This window comes from Lagenorhynchus albirostris, chromosome 8 (genome assembly GCF_949774975.1).
Source record: "Lagenorhynchus albirostris chromosome 8, mLagAlb1.1, whole genome shotgun sequence".
Lineage (NCBI taxonomy): Eukaryota > Metazoa > Chordata > Mammalia > Artiodactyla > Delphinidae > Lagenorhynchus > Lagenorhynchus albirostris.
Window position 1 is genome coordinate 27741102 of NC_083102.1, and position 22773 is coordinate 27763874.

At 38.5% G+C, this 22773-nt stretch overlaps 1 protein-coding gene across 8 annotated transcripts in view; it reads left to right on the forward strand.

Moving 5' to 3' along the window:
* Positions 1-22773, forward strand: part of CADPS2 (calcium dependent secretion activator 2) — a 477558-nt gene that overhangs the window by 200635 nt on the left and 254150 nt on the right. For all 8 annotated transcript variants that reach the window (XR_009541940.1, XR_009541942.1, XR_009541943.1 and 5 more), the window contains exon 7: positions 15015-15126. Coding sequence is in view for 4 of the 8 variants with exons in the window: in XM_060156782.1 (XP_060012765.1) it covers positions 15015-15126 (112 nt within the window). In the remaining 4 variants the exon portion in view is untranslated. The remainder of the gene's footprint in view (positions 1-15014; positions 15127-22773) is intronic.

Sequence of the window (22773 nt, forward strand, 5' to 3'; positions counted from 1 at the left end):
CTTTCCCACAAGCTAAGTCCCTGGATGCCGTAGTCTGTTTTCTTTCATCTTCGTATTTTAAAACACTCATCACTACAATGGTCACATACTAGGTGCTTATTAAATATCGTTCTAGAGGTTGCACAAATGAGGCAAGAATTAAAGTGTCGTTATTAAAATGTTTCCTCAAGTGCCAATTAGGTAAGTTATGGAGAAACATAAATCACTTTCACTCCTTTAAAACCTTAACAGAGTTCCCGTTGTCTCATAAGGATCAAACATTTTTTTCAAAAAAATCAATTTAAATGTCCTTAATTTTTAAAAGCATGTCTGCGTTGCGTTTACATTCTAAAGTATCACAAAATTAAGTAGTCACCGGCCATCAGAAGTCCCCAGCTAATGGGGATTTCTTTTCCTGAGTAACACAGGGTAGGTCTCATAGGATCTAGAAGCACCAAGGGGCAGTGGTGACTGTGTCCTATGAAAATTACCAGATCCGGCTCCTTGACCGGATTCCTCCTGAGTCTTCCTGTGATGTCCTCCGGGCAGTGGACTGGAGTAGAAGTACCCTACTGATGCTCTTGGGGCTGGTTTGGGCCCTGCCATGTTTTGCATGCTTTAGATCTGCTTGTTTCAGCTCCATACATCATGCTCTTGTTGAGTGCTTGTTGCTTTTGGCTGTCTTCTTAACCCCTTCAGGATGGTCCCAGGTGACTCCGACCCTCTCTGGAATCTGAGATGTTGGTATAATTCAGGGACTTCTCCTATTGTTCCCAAACTACTCTGCACTTGGCAAATCTTTTTATTTCACATAAATAGTCATTTAGGAATGAAAAAAAAGTAGTTTTATCTGCAGGGAGACCCCAGGAGGGATTTTTCTAGGAGAAAACAGCCTGTGTAGATGATTCAGTCTGCTGTTTCCCTTTCAACCCCGCTGCCCCCCACCCCATGTTACTGCTTGAAGACACAACCAAGAGTCTTTTACCTTTGGAGCAGCTAGAAACAGCTGAGGAGCATTTGCTTTCAAATGTAAGTCATTAAGAATGGGATGCACTAACATTGTATTACTTTAGCAATTCCAAGGCCTTCACATTAAAAAATATATAAAGCAAAATATTTTCATGCCCATATTGTCTAGCCCCAAAGAACATTAACCCCTGCTTGAAATTCTATCAAATTAAAGAGTAATCATTGGAAGATCTGGTAAAGCAAGCACCAGCTGACCCTTGAACAACATGGGTTTTGAACTGCATGGATCCACTTATACGTGAATTTTTTTCACTGGTAAATACTACAGTACTGCACCATCTGAGTTGGTTGAATCCACAGATGCGTGTATAGGGAGGTCTGACTGTAAATTATACTTGGATTTGCGACTACGCAGAGGGTCAGCACCCCAACCCCTGTGTTGTTCAAGGGTCACCTGTACTAGTAACTGATGGACACTCCAACTTACTAATAACAGTATGCTATACTGATTAGTGATAATTATAACCTAGTATTTGGAAACAGTATAGTTTAAATTTCTTTTTATCTTTAAAGGATAATGCATGAATTCTATGACATTTGAAAGTTTTTTTTAAAATTCCAGTTTATATAACACATCCACCTTTTATTTTCATGTCAAAAAAGCAGGAAAAAAATCAGACTGATATTCTCACATAAGCCTCAAAGTTACGGGTATGAGAACAGTATGCACATACATTGGTAAATTTCTGTAGTGGTTTATGCTCTCATTTTTACACCATTGCATTTTATTATTTAAATCCTTTTCTAGGGATTTATATGTGTATAGTGGACTTTATGCTTTAAAGTTAAGTTAATTTATCTTCTATATCAGTTATTTAGCCTGTCTTTCTAAATGTAAGTTCTTACAAATCTTGATTTCCAGCTTATAAAAAGTTACTTTTGGGTGCTTTCTTGACCAAGTAAAATTGTAATGCAAGATGTGACAAATGGTTCTCTTTAAAATTAGATGCATCAAGCTAATGTCTCTGAACTACCTTGCTCTGAGGGAGAAAAAGAAAAATGCGTATGAGAGATTATATCTTCTGTCGTTCCTGAAATCTGATTTTGTGCTAACATGCTTGTTAGACTTGTTCAGAAGAAAATGGTTCAAATATAATGATTTCTGTACTCTGGATATGGAAGTTTAATGGCATTGAATAACTTCATAAATGAAATGCAGACTTTAGAGGAGAATTTTATCCTATTATTCTTGAGGCTTTACCAATCTTGAGAGCAACAAAATGGAGCTCTTTGAAGGCTAGCGGAGACATCATCGAGTAGAGGGTAAGAGCCAGAATGAAGGTGAAGCCCAGAGCGTTTTTCTTTCATTATGAAAGTGATCATTACCCATCCTGAGTCATCCCCAAATATTGTTCTACCTTAAACTGCAAGATACCATCCCAGGATTTCTTCACTGTCATGTTGAAGAAACAGATAACTTTGTATTGTCTTTTCATCATAGTAAAAAGGTTTTAGTGTGGTGTTTTTGAAAGCTCCTCCCAAAGCTTAGAGTGATCAAACTTAGTTACTTTAAAGGATATTTTTTATTTCTTCTATTAAGATTTGCATCATGTCAGCATTTAGACTGTACATTGTCTTTAAAAGAAAGATTAAAGATAATGTGCAAAAATGGGTTAAGATCCAGACTACTCTCTCTCCTTTCCAGATTGGTCTTTTATTAATCCTCCTTTCTTTTCTCCCCCCCTCTACCCTCTTTCTCCATTGTTCTTCTCTTTTTCACCCCTACTTTCTTTCTCCCCCATCTCTTTCTCTTCCTGTTTCTTTTTTTCTCCTTTGTCGTCTTTTGCTATTAGTTGGTATCTCTCTCTAGTTTCTGATATTGTCTGGATTTTAATGTTGCCGTTTTATGAAACAGATTAAAATCTTAACGTTCAAATCTGTCAGTTTTTTTCCAGGTAGGTATCACTTTGCTTAGTAAAGCTAAAGGAATACTACCGTGGATCCTAATAGTAATAGTTAGCATTCTGTATGCACTTTCTATGTGACAGGTGCTGTGCCACTATGAGCATTAATATGAATTGTCTTCATTTATACCTCAACAGTTTTATGCGGGAAATGTTAGTTATGACAGAGTTGCTTGCCTGGAGTCCCTTTGCACATTAGAATTGGTGTTTGAGCCCACAGACTGTCTCTGGGACCTGCACTCTTTAGCCCTGTCTCACTACCACTGTTACTCCACTGAGGCAAGGGCTCAGATACTGGTTCGGATTTTTTTTTTTTTTTAGTCAATCTGTTCCCCCCCCACCCCACATCTTTATATGAAACTCTTTAGAACAATGTTGTGACACTTGTCATTAATTTCATTAAGGTTGTTGTATTTCACAGATAGCTATGCAGAATAATTCCTTTGGTTTTGTTGAAAGGATACAGTAGTATACTATGATGTCTTAAATGGAAATGTGGTTTGTTGAATAAATGTTATCCTCATGGCCTAGGAAGTTATATCATAATTTTATTCATTACCACAGTATTGCCTTGGGCATATCATTAACCTCTGCATTTCAATTTAGATATCTCAAATTGAAATTTCAAATACTTTTAAAGTATGTCAACTGTTATGACAATAAGTAAGGCAACTTTTATAAACATTATTGATCACCTAACTTAAACTAATTCCATTAAATATATAGAAAATTGTTTTAAAATATACTCAGTATATTTTTAAGGGAAGAAATTTAAATCTGCTCTACAGATTAACTATTAAAATTGAAGGGGAGGGGTGTTTGTTTGTAATAAAAGTTTGAAATTCTATCCAGTAATCTTGGGTTTTGTATTACAATGCATTATTTTCAAATCTGGAGTTTTAATTACAATAGCTATTTTTGACAAATGTTATGTAATACATAGATAAATTTCTTATGAATCAACCTTTTTAATTACTTAGGAAACCTTTAATATTTAAGAACATAAAAGATGTCTTGGAATTCTGTCCTTGATCTTTTGTTTTTAATATTGTAAAAACAATTGAATATATAGAAAGACTTTTTTGTAGTATTTCTTGTAATAGCTAAAACTGGAAGCAACCTTAGGATCCATTCACAGAAGAGTGGTTGAATAAATGATGACATAGCCATATAAGGGGAATGCTTTACAAGTCTTAAAAATTGTGTAAATCCACGTACTGATGCGTAAAGAATACGTAGTGTTAAAGTACAAGTTATGGAACAATTTAAATTGTTAGAAATAAGTATGCACTTAGGTACACACACAAGCATATGGGTACATATATGGACCTAGACTTGTAAGATACAGGTCCCCATTATCATTGAGTTTTAATGGGCACCTTTCACAAGCTCATTCATTGTCATAGCTTCTACCATCTCTATGTTAATAATTCTCAAATCCGTATCTTCATTTGCAGCGTTTTAGCAAAAGTGCAGACCTGAGTTTCCAGCAGCCTATTGCAATCAGTTAAATTTTTCAAATAAGTCCCTCTCATAGTTTTGACCATAGTTTTGATGGGTAAATGACATCACCAGTCATCCAAATTCCCATGAAAATGTAGTTGTCTTCACCATTCTTCCATTAATCTTTGGCTTAGGTCCATCAGTTTTGGATAAAACTCTGAAACACTTGGGCCCTGGGAAATGACTTAGAAATGTTGAACTTTTTAAATTTGAAGATCTGTTCTTCCAAAAATGTCTTCTGTTTAAAAAGAGCTTTCCATGAAACTTTCTTATTACTTGGTCATATTAATCAAATGCTATATTTTAAAGGATTTATACAGTGCTTAACAATTTTTAAAATGCTTTCAGTGTTTTCTTATTTAATTTATATTCATGTAATTAATAATCAGGCTATTTGTAATGCTTTTTAAATTAATCCCCATTTAAAATAATTCAATTAAAAATATAGTCCTGTGTATTTGTAATAGTGAGGTCTTGTATCTGCTTGGTATATTTTATACATCCTATTAATGTACCTGTTTTACACACACATCTATTTCAGAGTGATTTTAGAATGCTCATGGCCATGATGAGTGGGACAATGGCTGACAGAAATATACCAACAGATTCAGGCAAGGGGTATAGGTTTCTTTATGTAAGTAAAGCATGCTAGAGCTCAGCTGCATAAAGACAGCTGCACAAGCAGAGACACAGCTGTTTGCCCTCAGTCAACCAGGCAAACTTCCCTGGCATCCAGTCCCCAAGAAGGCACATGTCTGTGGATGATAACTCTTTGAAACTCTTGTGGGTACAACATACCATCAGGCCTTCCTCATGAACTCACTGCATCCCATTCTCAAGCATCTTATTCCTTCTTGGTCCTTGGAGCTTGTGAAGAATGCCCAACTACCTTGTCACCAAATATGAGTAATTGAAAATAACTCAAGACAGTCCTGACTGTTCATCATGAATTGGGTGAATCCAAATCTAGTTTCTTGGGCATATTCCCTGTAGGACAGCAGAAAGAGACCTCAGACCTATTTGAAATCAATTGCAGAAAACTTGGAAGTGTTTTCTACTTTCCAAGAGAGTATCTAAGTCAGTGCTACCAAATATCTGATGTTTGGATGTTTATCAACCGAAACTTTTATTTAGGCAAAGATTGTTGGATGAATGTTGCATCATTTTAATCTTAAAATGCCTAAATTATGAAAATGATAACTTATCTATAGTTGGATTGTTTGGTTAAGTAATTGCAGTATGGAACATCTTAAGAATTATATGTGATTCTTTAAAGACTGATCTCTACCTCTGTAGTTGGATCCTTATTTAATGTTTTTATTATAAAATTAGTGATGTATTTGAATTATGTCACTGAGTTTTGATCATTTTAATAACTCGACTTGTGTAATAGAATTAAAGATAATTTGGTGAAGACTTTATTTTAAAAAGCAGTCACTAGATTGGAAATAAGGGTTTGTAAATTTCCTATATAACAGCAATAGTCAAGACAGTATAAAGGAAATAGATTCCGTAGAATTGCAAAATGAATACAATTGACCCTTGAACAACATGGGTGTGAACTGCATAGGTCCACTTACATGTGGATATTTTTCAACAGTAAATCCTACAGTACTGCACAGTAAGTGGTCGGTTGAATCTGCAGATGGAGAGGAGTTGCGGATACAGAGGTCAACTATAACTTACGTGGGGATTAACCCCCATATTGTTCAAGGGTCAACTGTACTATGAAATGAGTTCAACAAGGAATGCGTGAGACCTACATAGAAGAAGAAGAAAAAGTCTTCACCAAGAAATATCAGAACAGATTTTAGTTCATGGAGACCTCCCTTTTTCTTGAATAGAAATATAATTTGAAAATGTCTTTTTTCTGTTCTAACAGATATCTTATGAAGCTGTAATAATTAAAACAGAATAGCACAGCTCAGGAGATAGATATTTAGGACAGAAAATTCAAAACCAACCTCAAGTTTATATAATAGTAAATGCATTTGACTTTTAAACCAAATGAGATTGGGATAAAAGGAAAAGTGAAACTGAAATTTAATATCACTACTAAATTTCAGACAACTTGACGATTTAAACAGTGGAAATGTGTGAAATAAATATAGGTTAATATTCATCTTTGGTTAATCTTTGGTTAAGAAGAAACTTTTAACGTCGGATGTCAACATCAGAGACTATAAATCAAATTGATAGAATTAGCTACCTAATACTTTTAAACTATACATTTTTTAAACTTATTTTTTATTTTTTTAAAATTTTTATTGGAGTATAGTTGATTTACAATGTTGTGTTAGTTTCAGGTGTACAGCAAAGTGAATAAGTTATACATATATATGTAGAGCCACTCTTTTTTAGATTCTTTTCCCATATAGGCCATTACAGAGTATTGAGTAGCATTCCCTGTGCTATACAGTAGGTCCTTATTATGTGTTTTATATATAGTAGTGTATATATGTGAATCCCAGTTTCAAAGTCATATATGAGTTAAATAGAAAATAACCAAGTGTGACAATATTTGCCATATGTATGGAAACAGTTAATGTCTATCTTACAAAGAGTTTTTAAAAATCACCAATTGATAGAAAGCCTGCTAAGAGAGAAATGGACCGTGGTAATAAAAAGGCAAGTCAGAAATGCAGATGACTAATAAAGAGAAAGTGCTAGACCTCAAAAGTAATTTAAAAGTACAATTTAGAGCCCTGTTCAGTTCTGTATGATTTAGTTTATTGTTTATATTTGAGTTTATATGTCTGTCTCCCCTACTACTATGAGTTTACTTAGTACAGGATCTGTTGTCTTGATTTTTTTTGAATGCCCACTGCCTTTCCCAATACCAGTCACATAGTTGGCTAGATAAAACAATGAAGAGATAAGATGATGGATGAAATAATTTTTTGAGTTACATATATCTTTAACTCGTTACTGCTGGTTATAATGAGGAATATAGACTGAGACTGCTTTTAAGTTCTTAGCTTCTGTAATCATGGTGCATTATGTGGTCACAATGAATAAGAATTTTGAGTTAAGGGATTTGAATGGTTTTTGACATAACTGTTGTACTGCTCATGGTTTTCAACATACTTTAAAACAAATATGCTATTAACTTCTGAGAATTCTTTCCGATCACAATATAAATCTAGTTCTCTAACTTCTCTGAGGCCATGGGAGGTATCTAGCGGTTAAGAATGCAGGGCAAGGGTGGAGAGAGATACGTTACAGAATAGAATAATAGAAATGTTTATTGTCTATAATCTTCTGTTAGAATATGTTTCAAGAGGCGAGACTTTGGTTGCTGACACTAGAATATGTCTGGCACACACAAGGTACTCATCAATTTTTTTTGAATGAATAAAAGTCCCTGATTCAGTTTTGTGTCCCCTCTTTTTTTCTCTTTTTTTAATACAGCATGCATGGTTATACATCACCTTCATAGCTGTCATAGGTAGCAGCAAAATATTCCATTGTGTGCCATATAATTGACATAATCCTTCCCCTAATATTAGACATTTAAGTTGCTTGCTTTTGCTATTATACCTGATGCTATAGGGAATATGTTCCTGCTTATACTTTTTTATTACACATGATTATTTTGTTAGGATAAATTCCTAGAAATAGTCTTACTGGATGAATAAATTGAACATACATTTTGGCTTTGGAACATACATTTTAGCCACGAAGACCTGCAGGTGCTTTGTAGATATTTTATTGATTGGAAGATTTGCATTGGAAGTCTTAATCCTCATAAATAATACATTCATAGATGTAGAAAAAGGCAACGCATTTTGAAACAAAGCAAATTGACAGCAAGGGTAGTGTATTCTTTCATCACATAATACAGAGAAAATAGTAAGATGATAAATAGTATTAATTCCTGAAAGTGTTTAAACATGCCAATTAAGTAGAAAACAAGGAATATCATGGTGAATATTGAAGATAGGCCTATTATCTTTTTCCTTTCTTCCCTGACTTTTTTGGTGGAGGGGGAGGGAGACTTTGGTTTTTAATTCATTCGTTACAGAATTCATAAGCATGTTTTAACTGTACATATCTTTTTAGCTTATTTTTCAGAGGAGAAATTATCAAGGTGATGCCAGTTTGCTTGTATCCTAGAATGTTGGAATATATAAGGACTGTTAAGTGTCACCATATTTATATTCATGCACTCTTTAAAATTGCACATTTTTGTCAAATGTCCATAAAAACTTAGACCTCTAGCTGTTAGTTAGGATCTGCCAGTATCCTTGTGCCTCAGCTTCTCCCTGCCTGAAAGCATGTTGTTTAAGCTTTCCTCATTTCACAGGAGTTGGCCATTAGCAATCCATACTCTACATACAGAGTTCCTGGACCTGGTTTGTAGGTAAATGTACTCTTGTGGATCGCCTATCAGGCCTCTGATATTCATCTATTTCCTGCCTTAATTGGCATACTGGTTTTGAGAATGGATACCCTTGATTCCCTTCCAAGTTATAGATTACTAATGATTTCTCATAAATTTTAACTCTTTGTTTTCTAATAAATTACTGTCTCTACTTGGAATATATTGATTAGATTCCTTGTCTGACTTCTCTAAGCTTGTCTGTACCTTATCACCATTCCTAGCATAGTGTTAGTTCTCTTAATTTTACAAAAGTCTGATGGTTGAAAAGTAATCATGACCTTGGGATCGTGAAAAAATAAACTGTTCATACTTAAAGGGCATGGTTACTATTGAACACTTTACATCACCAAAAAGGACACCAAAAGTTGACAAAAATACAAAGGGAAATTGACAAAAATTTCAATTTTGGTGGGAGACCTCGATACTTACACCTTGCTATGTAAAGGATACCAAAAATCATCAAGGATAAAATAGATTTAAATAGCACAGTAGAGGAGGGACCTTCAACATGGTGGAGGAGTAAGATGTGGAGATCACATTTATCCCCACAGATACATCAAAAATACATCTGTATGTGGAACAACTCCCACAGAACACGTACTGAACGCTGGCAGAAGACCTCAGACTTCCCAAAACGCAAGAAACTCCCCACGTACCTGGGTAGGGCAAAAGAAGAAAGAATAAACAGAGACAAAAGAATAGGAATGGGAGCTGTACCTCTGGGAGGAGCTGTGAAGGAGGAAAAGTTTCCACACACTAGGAAGCCCCTTCCACGGGCGGAGACTGCGGGTGGCGGCACGGGGGAAAGCTTCGGAGCCGCGGAGGAGAGCGCAACTGCAGGGGTGCGGAGGGCAAAGTGGGGAGATTCCCGCACAGAGAATCAGGGCCGACCGGCACTCACCAGCCCGAGAGGCTTGTCTGCTCACCCGCTGGGGCGGGCAGGGCTGGGAGCTGAGGCTCGGGCTTCGGTCAGAGCGCAGGGAGAGGACTGGGCTTGGCTGCGTGAACACAGCCTGAAGGGGGCTAATACACCACAGCTAGCTGGGAGGGAGTCTGGGAAAAAGTCTGGAGCTGCCTAAGAGGCAAGAGACCATTGTTTCAGGGTACGTGAGGAGAGAGGATTCCTTCCCTGTCTGCCCACAGAATGCAGAACACCGCCTAAATGAGTTCCAGAGATGGGCGCGCGAGCCGCGGCTATCAGCTTGGACCCCAGAGACGAGCATGGAACGCTGACGCTGCTCATGAAGCCACCAAGAAGCCTGTGTGCAAGCACAGGTCATTGTCCACACACACACCGCACCCCCCCCCCCCCGCCCCCGGTAGCCTGTGCAGCCCGCCACTGCCAGGGTCCCGTGATCCAGGGACAATTTCCCCGAGAGAACGCACGGCGTGCCTCAGACTGTTGGAACGTCATGCCAGCCTCTGCCGCTGCAGGCTCTCCCCACATTCCAATTATAACTACCGTACTCCTCCCTCCCCTGGCCTGAGTGAGCCAGAGCCCCCGAATCAGCTGTTCCTTTAAACCCCTCCTGTCTGAGCGAAGAACAGATGCACTCAGGCGACCTACACACAGAGGCAGGGCCAAAACCAAAGCTGAGCCCCTGGGAGCTGTGCGAACACAGAAGAGAAAGGGAAATTTCTCTCAGCAGCCTCAGGAGCAGCAGATTAAATCTCCACAGTCAACTTGATGTACCCTGCATCTGTGGAATACCTGAATAGACAACAAATCATCTCAAATTGAGGAGGTGGACTTTGGGAGCAACTGTAGCCCTGGGGATTGCTGTCTGTGACTGACTTGTTTCTGATTTTTATGTTCATCTTAGTATAGTTTTTAGCGCTTGTTATCATTGGTGGATTTGTTTGTTGGTTTGCTTGCTTCTTTTATTATTTTTAATACTTTTATTCTATTTTATTCTTTTATTATTTTTTCTGTCATTTTTCTCCCTTTTGTTCTGAGCTGTGTGGCTAACAGGGTCTTGGTGCTCCGGCCTTGTGTCAGGCCTGAGCCTCTGAGGTGGAAGAGCTGAGTTCAGGACACTGGTCCACTAGAGACCTCCCGGCCCCACATAATATCAGTCGGCGAGAGCTCTCCCAGAGATCTCCATCTCAACGCTAAGACGCAGCTCCATCCAATGGCCAGCAAGCTCCAGTGCTGGATGCCCCATGCCAGACAACTAGCAGGACAGGAACACCACCCCACCCATTAGCAGAGAGGCTGCCTAAAATAATACTAAGATCACAGACACCCCAAAACATACCACTGGACACAGCCCTGCCCACCAGAACACAGGCACCAGTCCCCTCCACCAGGAAGCCTCCACAAGCCACTGAACCAAACTTACCCACTGGGGGCAGACACCAAAAACAATGGGAACTATGAACCTGCAGCCTGCGAAAAGGAGACCCCAAACACAGTAAGTGAAGCAAAATGAGAAGACAGAGAACTATGCAGCAGATGAAGGAACGAGGTAAAAACCCACCAGCCCAACCAAATGAAGAGGAAATAGGCAGTCTACCTGAAAAAGAATTCAGAGTAATGGTAGTAAAGATGATCCAAAATCTTGGAAATAAAATGGAGAAAGTACAAGAAATGTTTAACAGGGACCTAGAAGAACTAAAGAGTAAACGAACAGTGATGAACAGCACAACAAATGAAATTAAAAATTCTCTACAAGGAATCAATAGCAGAATAACTGAGGCAGAAGAAAGGATAAGTGACCTGGAAGATAAAATAGTGGAAATAACTACCGCAGAGCAAGATTAACAAAAAAGGATGAAAAGAATTGAGGACAGTCTCAGAGACCTCTGGGACAACATAAAAATGCATCAACATTTGAATTATAGCGGTCTTAGAAGAACAAGAGAAAAAGAAAGGGACTGAGAAAATATTTGAAGAGATTATAGTTAAAAGCTTCCCTAATATGGGAAAGGAAATAGTCAAGTCCAGAAAGTGCAGAGAGTCCCATACAGGAAAAATACAAGGGGAAACACGCCAAGACACATATTAATCAAACTTTCAAAAATTAAGCACAAAGAAAATGTATTAAAAGCAGCAAGGGAAAAGCAACAAATAACATACAGGGGAATCCCTGTAAGGTTAACAGCTGATCTTTCAGGAGAAACTCTGCAAGCCAGAAGGGAGTGGCAGGACATATTTAAAGTGATGAAAGGGAAAAACCTGCAACCAAGATTACTCTACCCAGCAAGGATCTCATTCAGATTTGACAGAGAAATTAAAACCTTTACAGACAAGCAAAAGTTAAGAGAATTCAGCACCACCAAACCAGCTTTACAACAAATGCTAAAGGAATTTCTCTAGGCAGGAAACAAAAGAGAAGGAAAAGACCTCCACAAACAAACCCAAAACAATTCAGAAAATGGTAATAGGAACATACATATCAAGAATTACCTTAAATGCAAATGGATTAAATGCTCCAACCAAAAGAGCAAGACTGGCTGAATGGATATGAAGATAAGACCTGTATATATGCTGTCTACAAGAGACCCATTTCAGACCTAGGAACACATACAGACTGAAAATGAGGGGATGGAAAAGATATTCCATGCAAATGGAAATCAGAAGAAAGCTGGAGTAGCAATTCTCACATCAGACAAAATAGACTTTAAAATACAGACTATTACAAGAGACGAAGAAGGACACACTCAGAGGTAAAATGCTGAAAATATTCCCTTTAAGAAGAAAGTAGGGGATGCGGGTTTGTGCCCCAGTCCGGGAAGATACCACATGCCGCGGAGCGGCTGGGCCCGTGAGCCATGGCCGCTGGGCCTGCGCGTCCGGAGCCTGTGCTCCGCAACGGGAGAGGCCACACAGTGAGAGGCCCGCGTACAGCAAAAAAAAAAAAAAGAAGAAGAAGAAATTCTAGGGAATTATTAACATAAAATCCAAAATCCTAGCTACTTTGGTGGTAGTGTGGAGTAGGGGCGAGAGGAAGATGTGACCACTGCAGACCTGAACAGAGCTCTTCTAATGTCCTGGTACATTTTCCATCTTAACCTGAGCTGTGGGAATATCGATTTTCTTTTTATTATTATTTACATTGTATCTCACTTTTAGGCAACTTATATAGGATGTTCACAATAAAATGGTTTCAATGAGTAAATGAGAGATGTACCACAGTGAATAAAGATTGAAGAACAGTTGTTGAAGATGCTTGTTTGTCAAGGATCTGAGTTAGTAGGCAGTTTTCCGGAAGTTCGTGCGATCATGGGTGAGCACAGCTCTTTACATGTGCGATGTTATTTGTCTTATTGTATCCAACAAAGTGGAATTGGTAACACATTTCCCTTCCTTCAGGTAAAATTACAGGAGGATGAGGGTAAAAGACAAAACTCACCAAGTCCCTCAGTGATGGTTAATAGGGTCAGTCAATATTTTTCTCTTTGGAGAACTGCATATTGGAGTAGATTAGGAATTTCAAATAATCATCTAAAACTGTAATAATAGTTTCAAAGGATTTTTGACATTAGAGGAGACAAAATATCATTGATTTAATACACCAAAGAATTTTTATGAAGAGAATTTAATTTAAAAGATCAGCAAATTCTGTGGAAAACTATTAGGCTGTGTCTACATGACTACTAAAAATCATTGCTTTCAGTTATAAGAAAATGTCTCCAAAAGTTAGTTTTCCAAATTTAACAACATGTTACTCAATAAAGAGAAGGGTATGTCATGGGCGTCAACTCCGGAGTTGTTATCCAGATCGGCTGACTGTATTCAAGGCTTAAGATTCCACACTCTAAATTAAGAATTGTTCTCTCCTTCCTTATTTTGGTTCTGAATCTATTTTTATTTTTATTCCTATTTTAGCTCTACTTTATCTCAGACCATCTTAATTCTATGAAATGGCAAAAAGATTCTTTGCTAATCAGTTTCTAGAAATCTAAAATAGAAATTAAGTTGCTTTCCATCCTGAATGAATCTCTCCCTTCCATCTGAAGTATGACTTTAATTTCAAAAGAACAAACTGCATCTTGAGGCAGGTTTCTTCAGTCATTGAAATGGCCTCTGCTTTTATTGTACATGTATCACAATGTTAAAAATTAAAACTGCTGTGATCGGAGAAGACATCATGATTATTTAGTTTTTGGTATACTTACGTCAGTTTTCTGTATTTCAGCTTTCTGAATAAGGTTTATAAAATAAAGTTTAGACAGTGCCATGAATGTGGTAAACTTTTTTTTAAAATAAGAAATTGGTATTTTTATTTGGTTATTTACTTTTAACAGGAATCTTATCGCATTAAGTCTCTCTTTTTCTTCCTGTTATGTCTGTTTTTCTCAGTGGTGTTTTCTTTATGCTGTGCTGAATATCACGTCTGATCTCAGAATTATGAGAAACATTGATAAGATTTTTTAGTATCAGTTGTGTGCTATCTGAGTTTGCAAATAGACTAGAATGAGTTGGTATGTGGTAAAGATGAGATGCTATTAATTAAAAGATAAGCCAAGGGAACATGTTATTTTGTTACGATTTGAAAAGCCAGATATCGACAGACTGACTTCCTTCTTAGCAGAGTGTACCGGGAAATTAATGGCAAAACACTCCTATCTTTATGGTGCTTCTTTCTTTCCTTTTGACAGGAGCTTTAAAAAATCATGTAAAGTAAGGGATGAGATGATTACCTCCACTTTTAAAAATATAAATAAAATATCTAGTGAAGACTCTGTAAGAAGAGATGGTGTGAAATCTTCAGCATGCAAAAATAATTTCTGAGAAACGACCTCTTACACACTCCAACCGTTAAGTTTCCCCCAGCCATCCATAAAAATTGTGTTGTAATTTGTGTTTGAATTAATAAAATAGGTTCCAATAGCTATATCTATAATGCTCTACCTTTCTTTTAAAATTGAAGTATAGTTGATTTACAGTGTTGTGTCAGTTTTAGGTGTACAGCACAGTGATTCAGTTACATATATATATTCTTTAATGCTTTACCTTAACCTTACGGCACACAGTGTTTTGTACTCTAATGTGCTAGTTTTTAGAACAGCTGAAAAATTATTACAAGCTGTAAAGCTTATTGTTATTTTCTTTCTTGACTGTGCCATCTGTCAGAAACAGAAGCAAAGATAAAAATCTCTGAGCCATGAAAGATTCTCCATTGCTTAATCTGCCTTCTAAGGAAACACATCTACATGGAAAACAAAATTAATGCTGCATTTCAAAGAGAATCTTTGTTACTTCATTGCAGGTGGGGAACCCAAGGAGATTTTACCACTACTCATCCACGGCCTGTGGTCAAAGTAAAACTCTTCACGGAAAGCACTGGGGTCCTGGCCCTTGAAGATAAAGAACTGGGAAGGGTGAGTTATGCTCAGCTCCGTGTTTCCCAGAGAGCACAATTTTAACTTCTCTTGATTTAGAGTTAAGGTGGACCAGTATGCAGTGTGTAAACCTTCTGTTCGTTTACATTATTATATAATACATAAATTATTATTACAAATAATTTATTTGTAATTTCCCACGAGCCCAGCTTACAGCTCTGATTTACTAAACGTAATTGCTGTAATGGAGAAAGTATTGTGATAGGCCTTGGGTGTTTAAGGGGAACACATAAGGTCATAGTCACTGACTGAGTCATTCTTGTCACACGTACTCCACTGGCCAGTGAGTGAATGGTATAGGCCAACTTGTCCTTCTTGGTGAAAGGTTACCCTAGTTCAGACATTTCTGTCTGTGGGTTACAAGCATCCTCTTTATATTTGAAGTCATCTGCTCTTTATGTTCGTTGTGATTAGATTGATTACAGAATATCTCTTAAGTGTATTTATCTCTTGTACCTCTCTCATTTTCCCTGTGCGAAGGTCTTCGCCACATACCTTTTAGCATAGAATTGTTTTTTTCCTATAGTCTCCTCCTCATACCTATAATATATTTATTCTCTAATCCAGTATCTCTCAGCTTCTTCTGACGTTACGGTAGATGTGTGATCTTAACACCTCTCTGTGAAAGATTATCTGCAGTTTTGTTAACGAGGTAGATGTGTTCCAGTGAGTAGACTATAAAGTTATCTTCTGTAATGTGGATCTATTTTACCCAGACCTGAGCACTGCTTTCACATATATTTTCCAGAAAATAAAGCCTTAAGAAATCTTACTTGAAAATGTCTGGTAATGGTGGATAGCTGGTGTGATGCTAGGTGTCAAAGGATGCTAGAATTCGTGTGTATGTTGGATTTTTTTCCCCCTAAAGTTGGGATTTCTATTCCTTTCAACTCTTCCTCCTTTTCTGTATCCTTTTCACCTTTGAAGTTTTTTTCATTTCTAGGGATTTTGTGAATCGATACCCACACTCCAGAAATTGTGAGTCTGCATTCATATGCTAGATTTCCTCTTCTGTTTCCCTGTTATATGTATTTCTTAATACCTAAGAGAGCTAAACCATAATGTTCGTTCATTCATGTGCTTATATATTTGTGCATTTATTCATTCAACAAAGGTATACAGGTGGCATAATCTAAGAGCAGAACCCTGGAGACTGCACGTGGTCTGATGGATTTGTGAATCAGGGTTTCTCATTTAAATTATTGTTACATTCATTTTACCTTGTTTCCTTATTGTAACTATTTTTCACTGTGTAATAGCAGCCTTTTTTTTTTTTGCGGTACGCGGGCCTCTCACTGTTGTGGCCTCTCCCGTTGCGGAGCACAGGCTCCGGACGTGCAGGCTCAGCGGCCATGGCTCACAGGCCCAGCTGCTCCACGGCATGTGGGATCTTCCCGGACCGGGGCACGAACCTGTGTCCCCTGCATCGGCAGGCAGACTCTCAACCACTGCGCCACCAGGGAAGCCCAATAGCAGCCATTTTAAGTCTAAAGCTATAACGTAATTTAAGGTATTTTTAATTTATTTTTCAGCTCTCTAGATAGATATAGATATCTATATATATAAAAGCAATTTTTAAATTATGTACATGAGTGGTATATCTTCCAATCAGTTGTGTATCTGAGAAAGACCTTATGCTCCCCTGTTCCTGTGATACATGAAAGACAATTTTTCTATCTGTATAAGAGTTTCTCAACCTCAGCACTGTTGATGTTCTGAGTAGGATAATTCTTCGTTGTTAGGAGCACTCCTGTGCATTTTATGATATTTGGTAGCATTCCTGACCAGTCAATATATGCCACTAGTCTCGTCCCCTCTTAAGTAAAGATGGTAAGAAATGTCTCCAGACATTGCCAAGTGTCCCCTGGGAGCACCCCTGCTTGAGATCCATAGATCTATGCTAATGACCTCAGTAGGTTCCATGATTATAAATGTTTTTTTGGGTTAATAACTTCCAATTTTTAAATTAGTTTTCTGGAGCTTCAGATTTGTATATCCAACTTGCCTACTTGGTATTTCTAATTGTATATTAACAGATATCTCACACTAAATATTTTTGAAATAAGAACTTTTGATTAGTAACCCCATCAAGTCTTCCATAGGGGCCATTGTCAAGCAAGTGACCTCAGCATGCCCTTTTTTGCTTCTTCTTTGACTCTAATACCCAATCTGTTTGCAAGTTTTGTCAGCTTTTTCTTAAATTTATACTATGTTCACACTTTAACATTTCCTTGACCATAATTCAAGACATCATTATTTCTCACTAGTAGTAGTCAGCTTACTGCTTCCTCATTTGTCATCTCGTTCCTTCTGATCCAGCGTTCACACCTCAGCCACTATGACCTATTTAAAATTCAAAACAGAATCACATCATTCTGTCCTTAAAATCTTCCATTGTCTTCTCAGTTATTTGGAACAAAGAATCAGACCCCTCATCATAGTGTTGTATGGCCAAGAAGGGTTGTCAAAGTGGGACCCTGGACAAGCAGCATCAGCAACACCTGGAAAATTGTTAGAAATGCAAGTTCTCAGACCCAACTCTCCATCTGTTGGCCCAGAAACTTGGGGGTGGGGTGCTGCAGTCTGTTCTAACAAGGCCGCCTTATAATTTGGACACACACCAACATTGAAGAACTCTGCTCTGCCTGAACTGATCTCTCTCCAAATTCATCTTCTATTACACACTCCTTGCTTACTATCATTCTTCCTTCATGTTTGGCTTTCTTTCTGTTCCTCAGACATATCAGACTCCTTCTTGGTTTACACTTTGGTTCTTTAGATGTGTTATAATCTGACCACATGTGTGCAATTAGAAGAAAATTAGAAGAGAATGGTGGTCATCGCTGGAGGGTAGAGCTACTGGTAATGTTTTCTATATATTTACCTACTTTTATACTTAGAAACAGTAACAACATTTTAATTTGAAGAAAAAGGCATTACTGAGCTTTGTAGTCTAAAATGATGTAACTCTTGTATCTGGGGATCTTAGTTTAGTGAAGTTTTTTAATTAAAATTTTGTGCCGTATTTGAAAGATGAGTAACACAGCCTTTAAAATAGATGTATAGCACAAGAAGATACACTAAATGGATATAGCACAAGAAAACTGACAGTAACAAAAGCTGACAAGGATTCAAATCAACAAACTTAATCTTTGCTGGCGGAAATGAAAAGTTGTACAGCCACTGTGGAATACAACTTGCCAGTTTCTTATAAAGTTAAACTTAGACTTACCATATAGCCCAGCAGCTGCCCTCCTAGGTATTTGCCCAAGGGTTTATACAGTTCATGTCCACACAAAACCTGCAAAAAAAACCTGTGAATGTTTGTAACAGCTTTATTCATAATCGCAAAAAACTGGAAGTGGTAACATGTCCTTCAACAGAGTAATGGATAAATTGTGGTACATCTATGGAGTGGAATACTATTCAGCAGTAAAAAGAAATGAACTACTAATTCATGAAACAACGTAGATGAAACTTAAATGCAAGTGAAGGAAGTCAGGCCCAAAAGACTACATAATGTATGATTTGTTCTAAAAAAGGCAACATTATAGAAACAGAAAACAGTTGAGTGTTTGCCATGGATTGACCCAGGGGGGAAGTGGTTGGCTGAAAAGGGGTGTACAGGGATCTTTCAAGGTGAAGGAATTTTTCTGTGTGATACTGGGTATTGGATGTATGAATGTATGTGTTTGCCTAAACACATAGAACTGTACGTCACAGGAGGAGATCAATCAAGATGGAGGAGTAAGAGAATGTGGAACTCACATGTGTTTGATAAATACATCAGAAATACACCTACATGTTGAACAGTTCTCACTGAAAACTAACTGGAAACTGGCAGAAGGACTCCTATACAACCAAGGCTGTAAGAAAGATACACATATGATCAGGTAGGAAGGGAAGAAAAACCATCAGGTTGGGACTTGTGTGCCTGGAAGGGAACTTAGAGGAAAAGGGAGAATACACGGCTGGACGCCTGCCCTGAGGAATGAGCAGTGAGAGCCACAGATTAGACACCCCAGTCCCAGGGTCCTAAACAGGGGACATGAACCACTTGGCTGGTTGGAGGCTCTGGGAACAGGAGGGCTAACAGGAGGGCTCTGGGAACACTGGACTCAGCTTGTGGGCAGCACGAGCACACTGGCTCGCCCCCCAAGGCAGGGTGAAGAGAGGGCTGCTCTAGCAGCTGCCAGGTTTCCCAAGACATGGGATCTTGGGCAGCCGTGACTGGGGAGAAGACTCAACTGTGGGACACGGAGACTACCAGGTACTGGGGCAGAGCCTGGGTGAGGGGGTGGCAGCCATTGTTGGCACTTACTTAAGCAGCCCATCAAAAGCAGCCCAGATCTCTATGGCAGCCGCTCCACCACAGCTCATCACCCCCATACATGCTCAGAGTCCATGTGGGTCCCCCGCGCCCTGCAGTGTTGCTCCACCACAGGGCGAGGGTGGCAGAGGCTGGGGAGAGGGATCAGCTGTTAGGGACAGAGGGATTTGCACCTGAGGCTGTGTCAGCAGAGCGAGGGAAACTGTTGTGGGTGCCTGCACAGGCAGCATGGCAGAGAAAGCTTGGACTTCTGTCTGAGGCAGACAGGAGCAGAGAGCCCCCAAGGGCCCCATTTGCTTCAGCACTACCCCCTCTGGGGCAAGGGTCCCCAGTGCAGGGAGAGAGGGATAAACACCTTGGGATCAGACCACTTCCCCCAATAGGGTGTTGCTGGCCACTGAGCAGAGGGGAGGTCCTGCCTCACACCTGGCTCTAGCCCCTCCATCTCCAGCCCCACCCCCTACCAAGGTCATAGCTGCCAGAACACCCTGAGGAAAGATATGACTTGCATCCTCATCAAATCCAGCTCTCCTACCAAAGGCATTGGACACAGTCTATATGGGGACTCTCCCACATAAGAATACTCCTTCAGGACCACAACAGGTAACTGTTTCACCTAAATTCATAGAGGCAGAGAAAGTTCACCAAAACGAGAAGGTAGAGGGATTGCCCTCAATTGAAAGAGCAAGAGAAAACCTCAACAATTTGCAATTGAAACAAAGAATTTGCCAGATAAAGAATTCAAAATATTGGTAATAAAAATGTTAACTAAATTAGGGAAAAGAGTAGATATACACAGTGAAAATTTTAACAAGTTAAAAAATAGAAAGACCCAATCAGAAATGAATTCAATACCTGAAATTAAAAAAAAAAAAAAACCACACAAGAAGGTATGAATAGCACACTGAATGATACAGAAGAATGAGTAAGTGATCTGGAAGATAGAATAATGGAAATCACCCAATCAGAGCAGCAAAAAGAAAAACAAATTTTAAAAAATAAAAATAAGAGAACTCTGGGATAATATCAAGCCCACCAATACTTGCATTATAGGGGTCCCAGAATGGAGAAGAGAGAAGGGGATTGAAAATGTATTTGAGGAAACTATGGCTGAAAACTTTCCAAACCTGAGCAAGGACATAAATATCCAAGTATTAGAAACACAGAGGATTCCAAACATGATGACCTCAAACAGACCCACACCAAGATATATCATAATTAGAATGGCAAAAGATAAAGAATTATAAATGCAGCAAGAGAAGAAGAGTCAAATACAAGGGAATCCCCATAAGGCTATCAGCTGACTTCTCTGCAGAAACTTTGCAGGGAGTGACATGATATATTCAATATCCTGAAAGGGAAAAACTTGTAACCTAGGATACTCTACCCAGCAAGATTATCATTTAGAATACAAAAGGAACTTCTCAGGCAAGCAGAAACTAAGAGTTCATCAGTACTAAGCCTATCCTAAAAAATGTTAAAGTGTCTTTAAGTGGAAAGATAGGAATCTATAGGAGAAGGAAAATTCCACTAGGAGAGGCAAATATATAGTAAGGACTGAGGATCAACCACTTACATAAGCCAGTACAAAGATTAAAAGACAAAAATTGTAAAAGCAACTATAACCACAAAAAACTGTAAAGGGATACGTGTGAAAATGTAAAATATGACATTAAAAATGGTGCAGAGGAGGGGAGTAAAAAATGTGGCTCTTTTAGAGTGTGTTTGAACTTAAAATGACTACTAGTTTAAAACAAGTAGATACATGAACCTCACAGTAACCACAAATTAAAAACCTACCAACTAAGAAAAAGGAACACAACCATACTACTAAGGAAAATCAAGCCACAATGGAAGAAGCAAGAAGAAATGAACAGGGAAGAGCTATAAAAACAACAGAAAAACAAGTAATAAAAGGCAATAAGTAGGTACCAATCAATAGCTATTTTAAGTGTCCATGGACTAAGTACTCCAATCAAAAGACATAGGGCAAAAGACATAGGGTGGCTCTTTGGATAATACAAGAGACTCACGTCAGAGCTGAAGACACGCAGACAGAAAGTGAGGGAATGGAAAGAGATATTTCATGCAAATGGAAACAAAATGGGGGTAGCGATAGTCATATCAGACAAGATGGACTTTAAAACAAAGTCTTTAACAAACCACAAAGAAGGGCATTATATAATGATAAATTGATCGATACAAGAGCAGAATATTACTCTCATTAACACGTATGCACCCAATACAGGAGCACCTAAACATACAAAGCAAATACTAACACATAAGGGGAGACATTGACAGTAATGCAATAATGATAGGGGACTTTAACACCCCACTGACATCAATGGACAGATCATCCAGACAGAAAATAAGGCAACAGTGGTTTTAAATGACACAATAAACCAGTTGGACATAGTAGATATTTACAGGACACTACATCCAAAAACAGAATACACATTCTTTTCAAAGGCACATGGAACATTCTCCAGGTTAGATCATATGCTAGGCCACAAAACAAGTCTAAACAAATTTGAGAGGATAGAAATTATATCAAGCATTTTTTTGGACCACAATGGTATGAAACTAGAAGTCAATTATAGAAAACAAATGAGAAAAGAACAAAGACGTGCAGACTTAAAAAACATGCTATTAAAAAACAATGGATTGGAAACTAACACACCATTGTAAAGCAATTATACCCCAATAAAGATGTTAAAAAAACAAACAAACAAACAAGAACAATGGATTGGACTTCCCTGGTGGTGCAGTGGTTAAGAATCCACCTGCCAGTGCAGGGGACATGGGTTCGATCCCTGGTCTGGGAAGATCCCACATGCTGTGAAGCAACTAAGCCCGTGTGCCAAACTACTGAGCCTGCACTCTAGAGCCTGCGTGCCGCAACTACTGAGCCTGCGTGCTGCAACTGTTGAAGCCCACGCGCCTAGAGCCTGTCCTCAGCTACAAGAGAAGCCACTGCAATGAGAAGCCTGTGCGCCACAACAAACAGTAGCCCCTGCTCACCGCAACTAGAGAAAGCCTGCGCACATCAACAAAGACCCAATGCAGCCACAAAAAAAAAAGGTCAATGAAGAACTCAAAAAGGAAATCATATGTGGAATCTAAAAAATAAAACAAACGGGTATAGCAAAACAGAGACAAACTCATAGGAAACAAACCAGTGGCTACCAGCAAAGACAGGGAAGTGGGGAGGGGCAAGTTAGGGGTATGGGATTAAGAGATACAAATTACTATGTATTGATGTAAAATAGATAAGGATATATTGTATAGCACAGGGA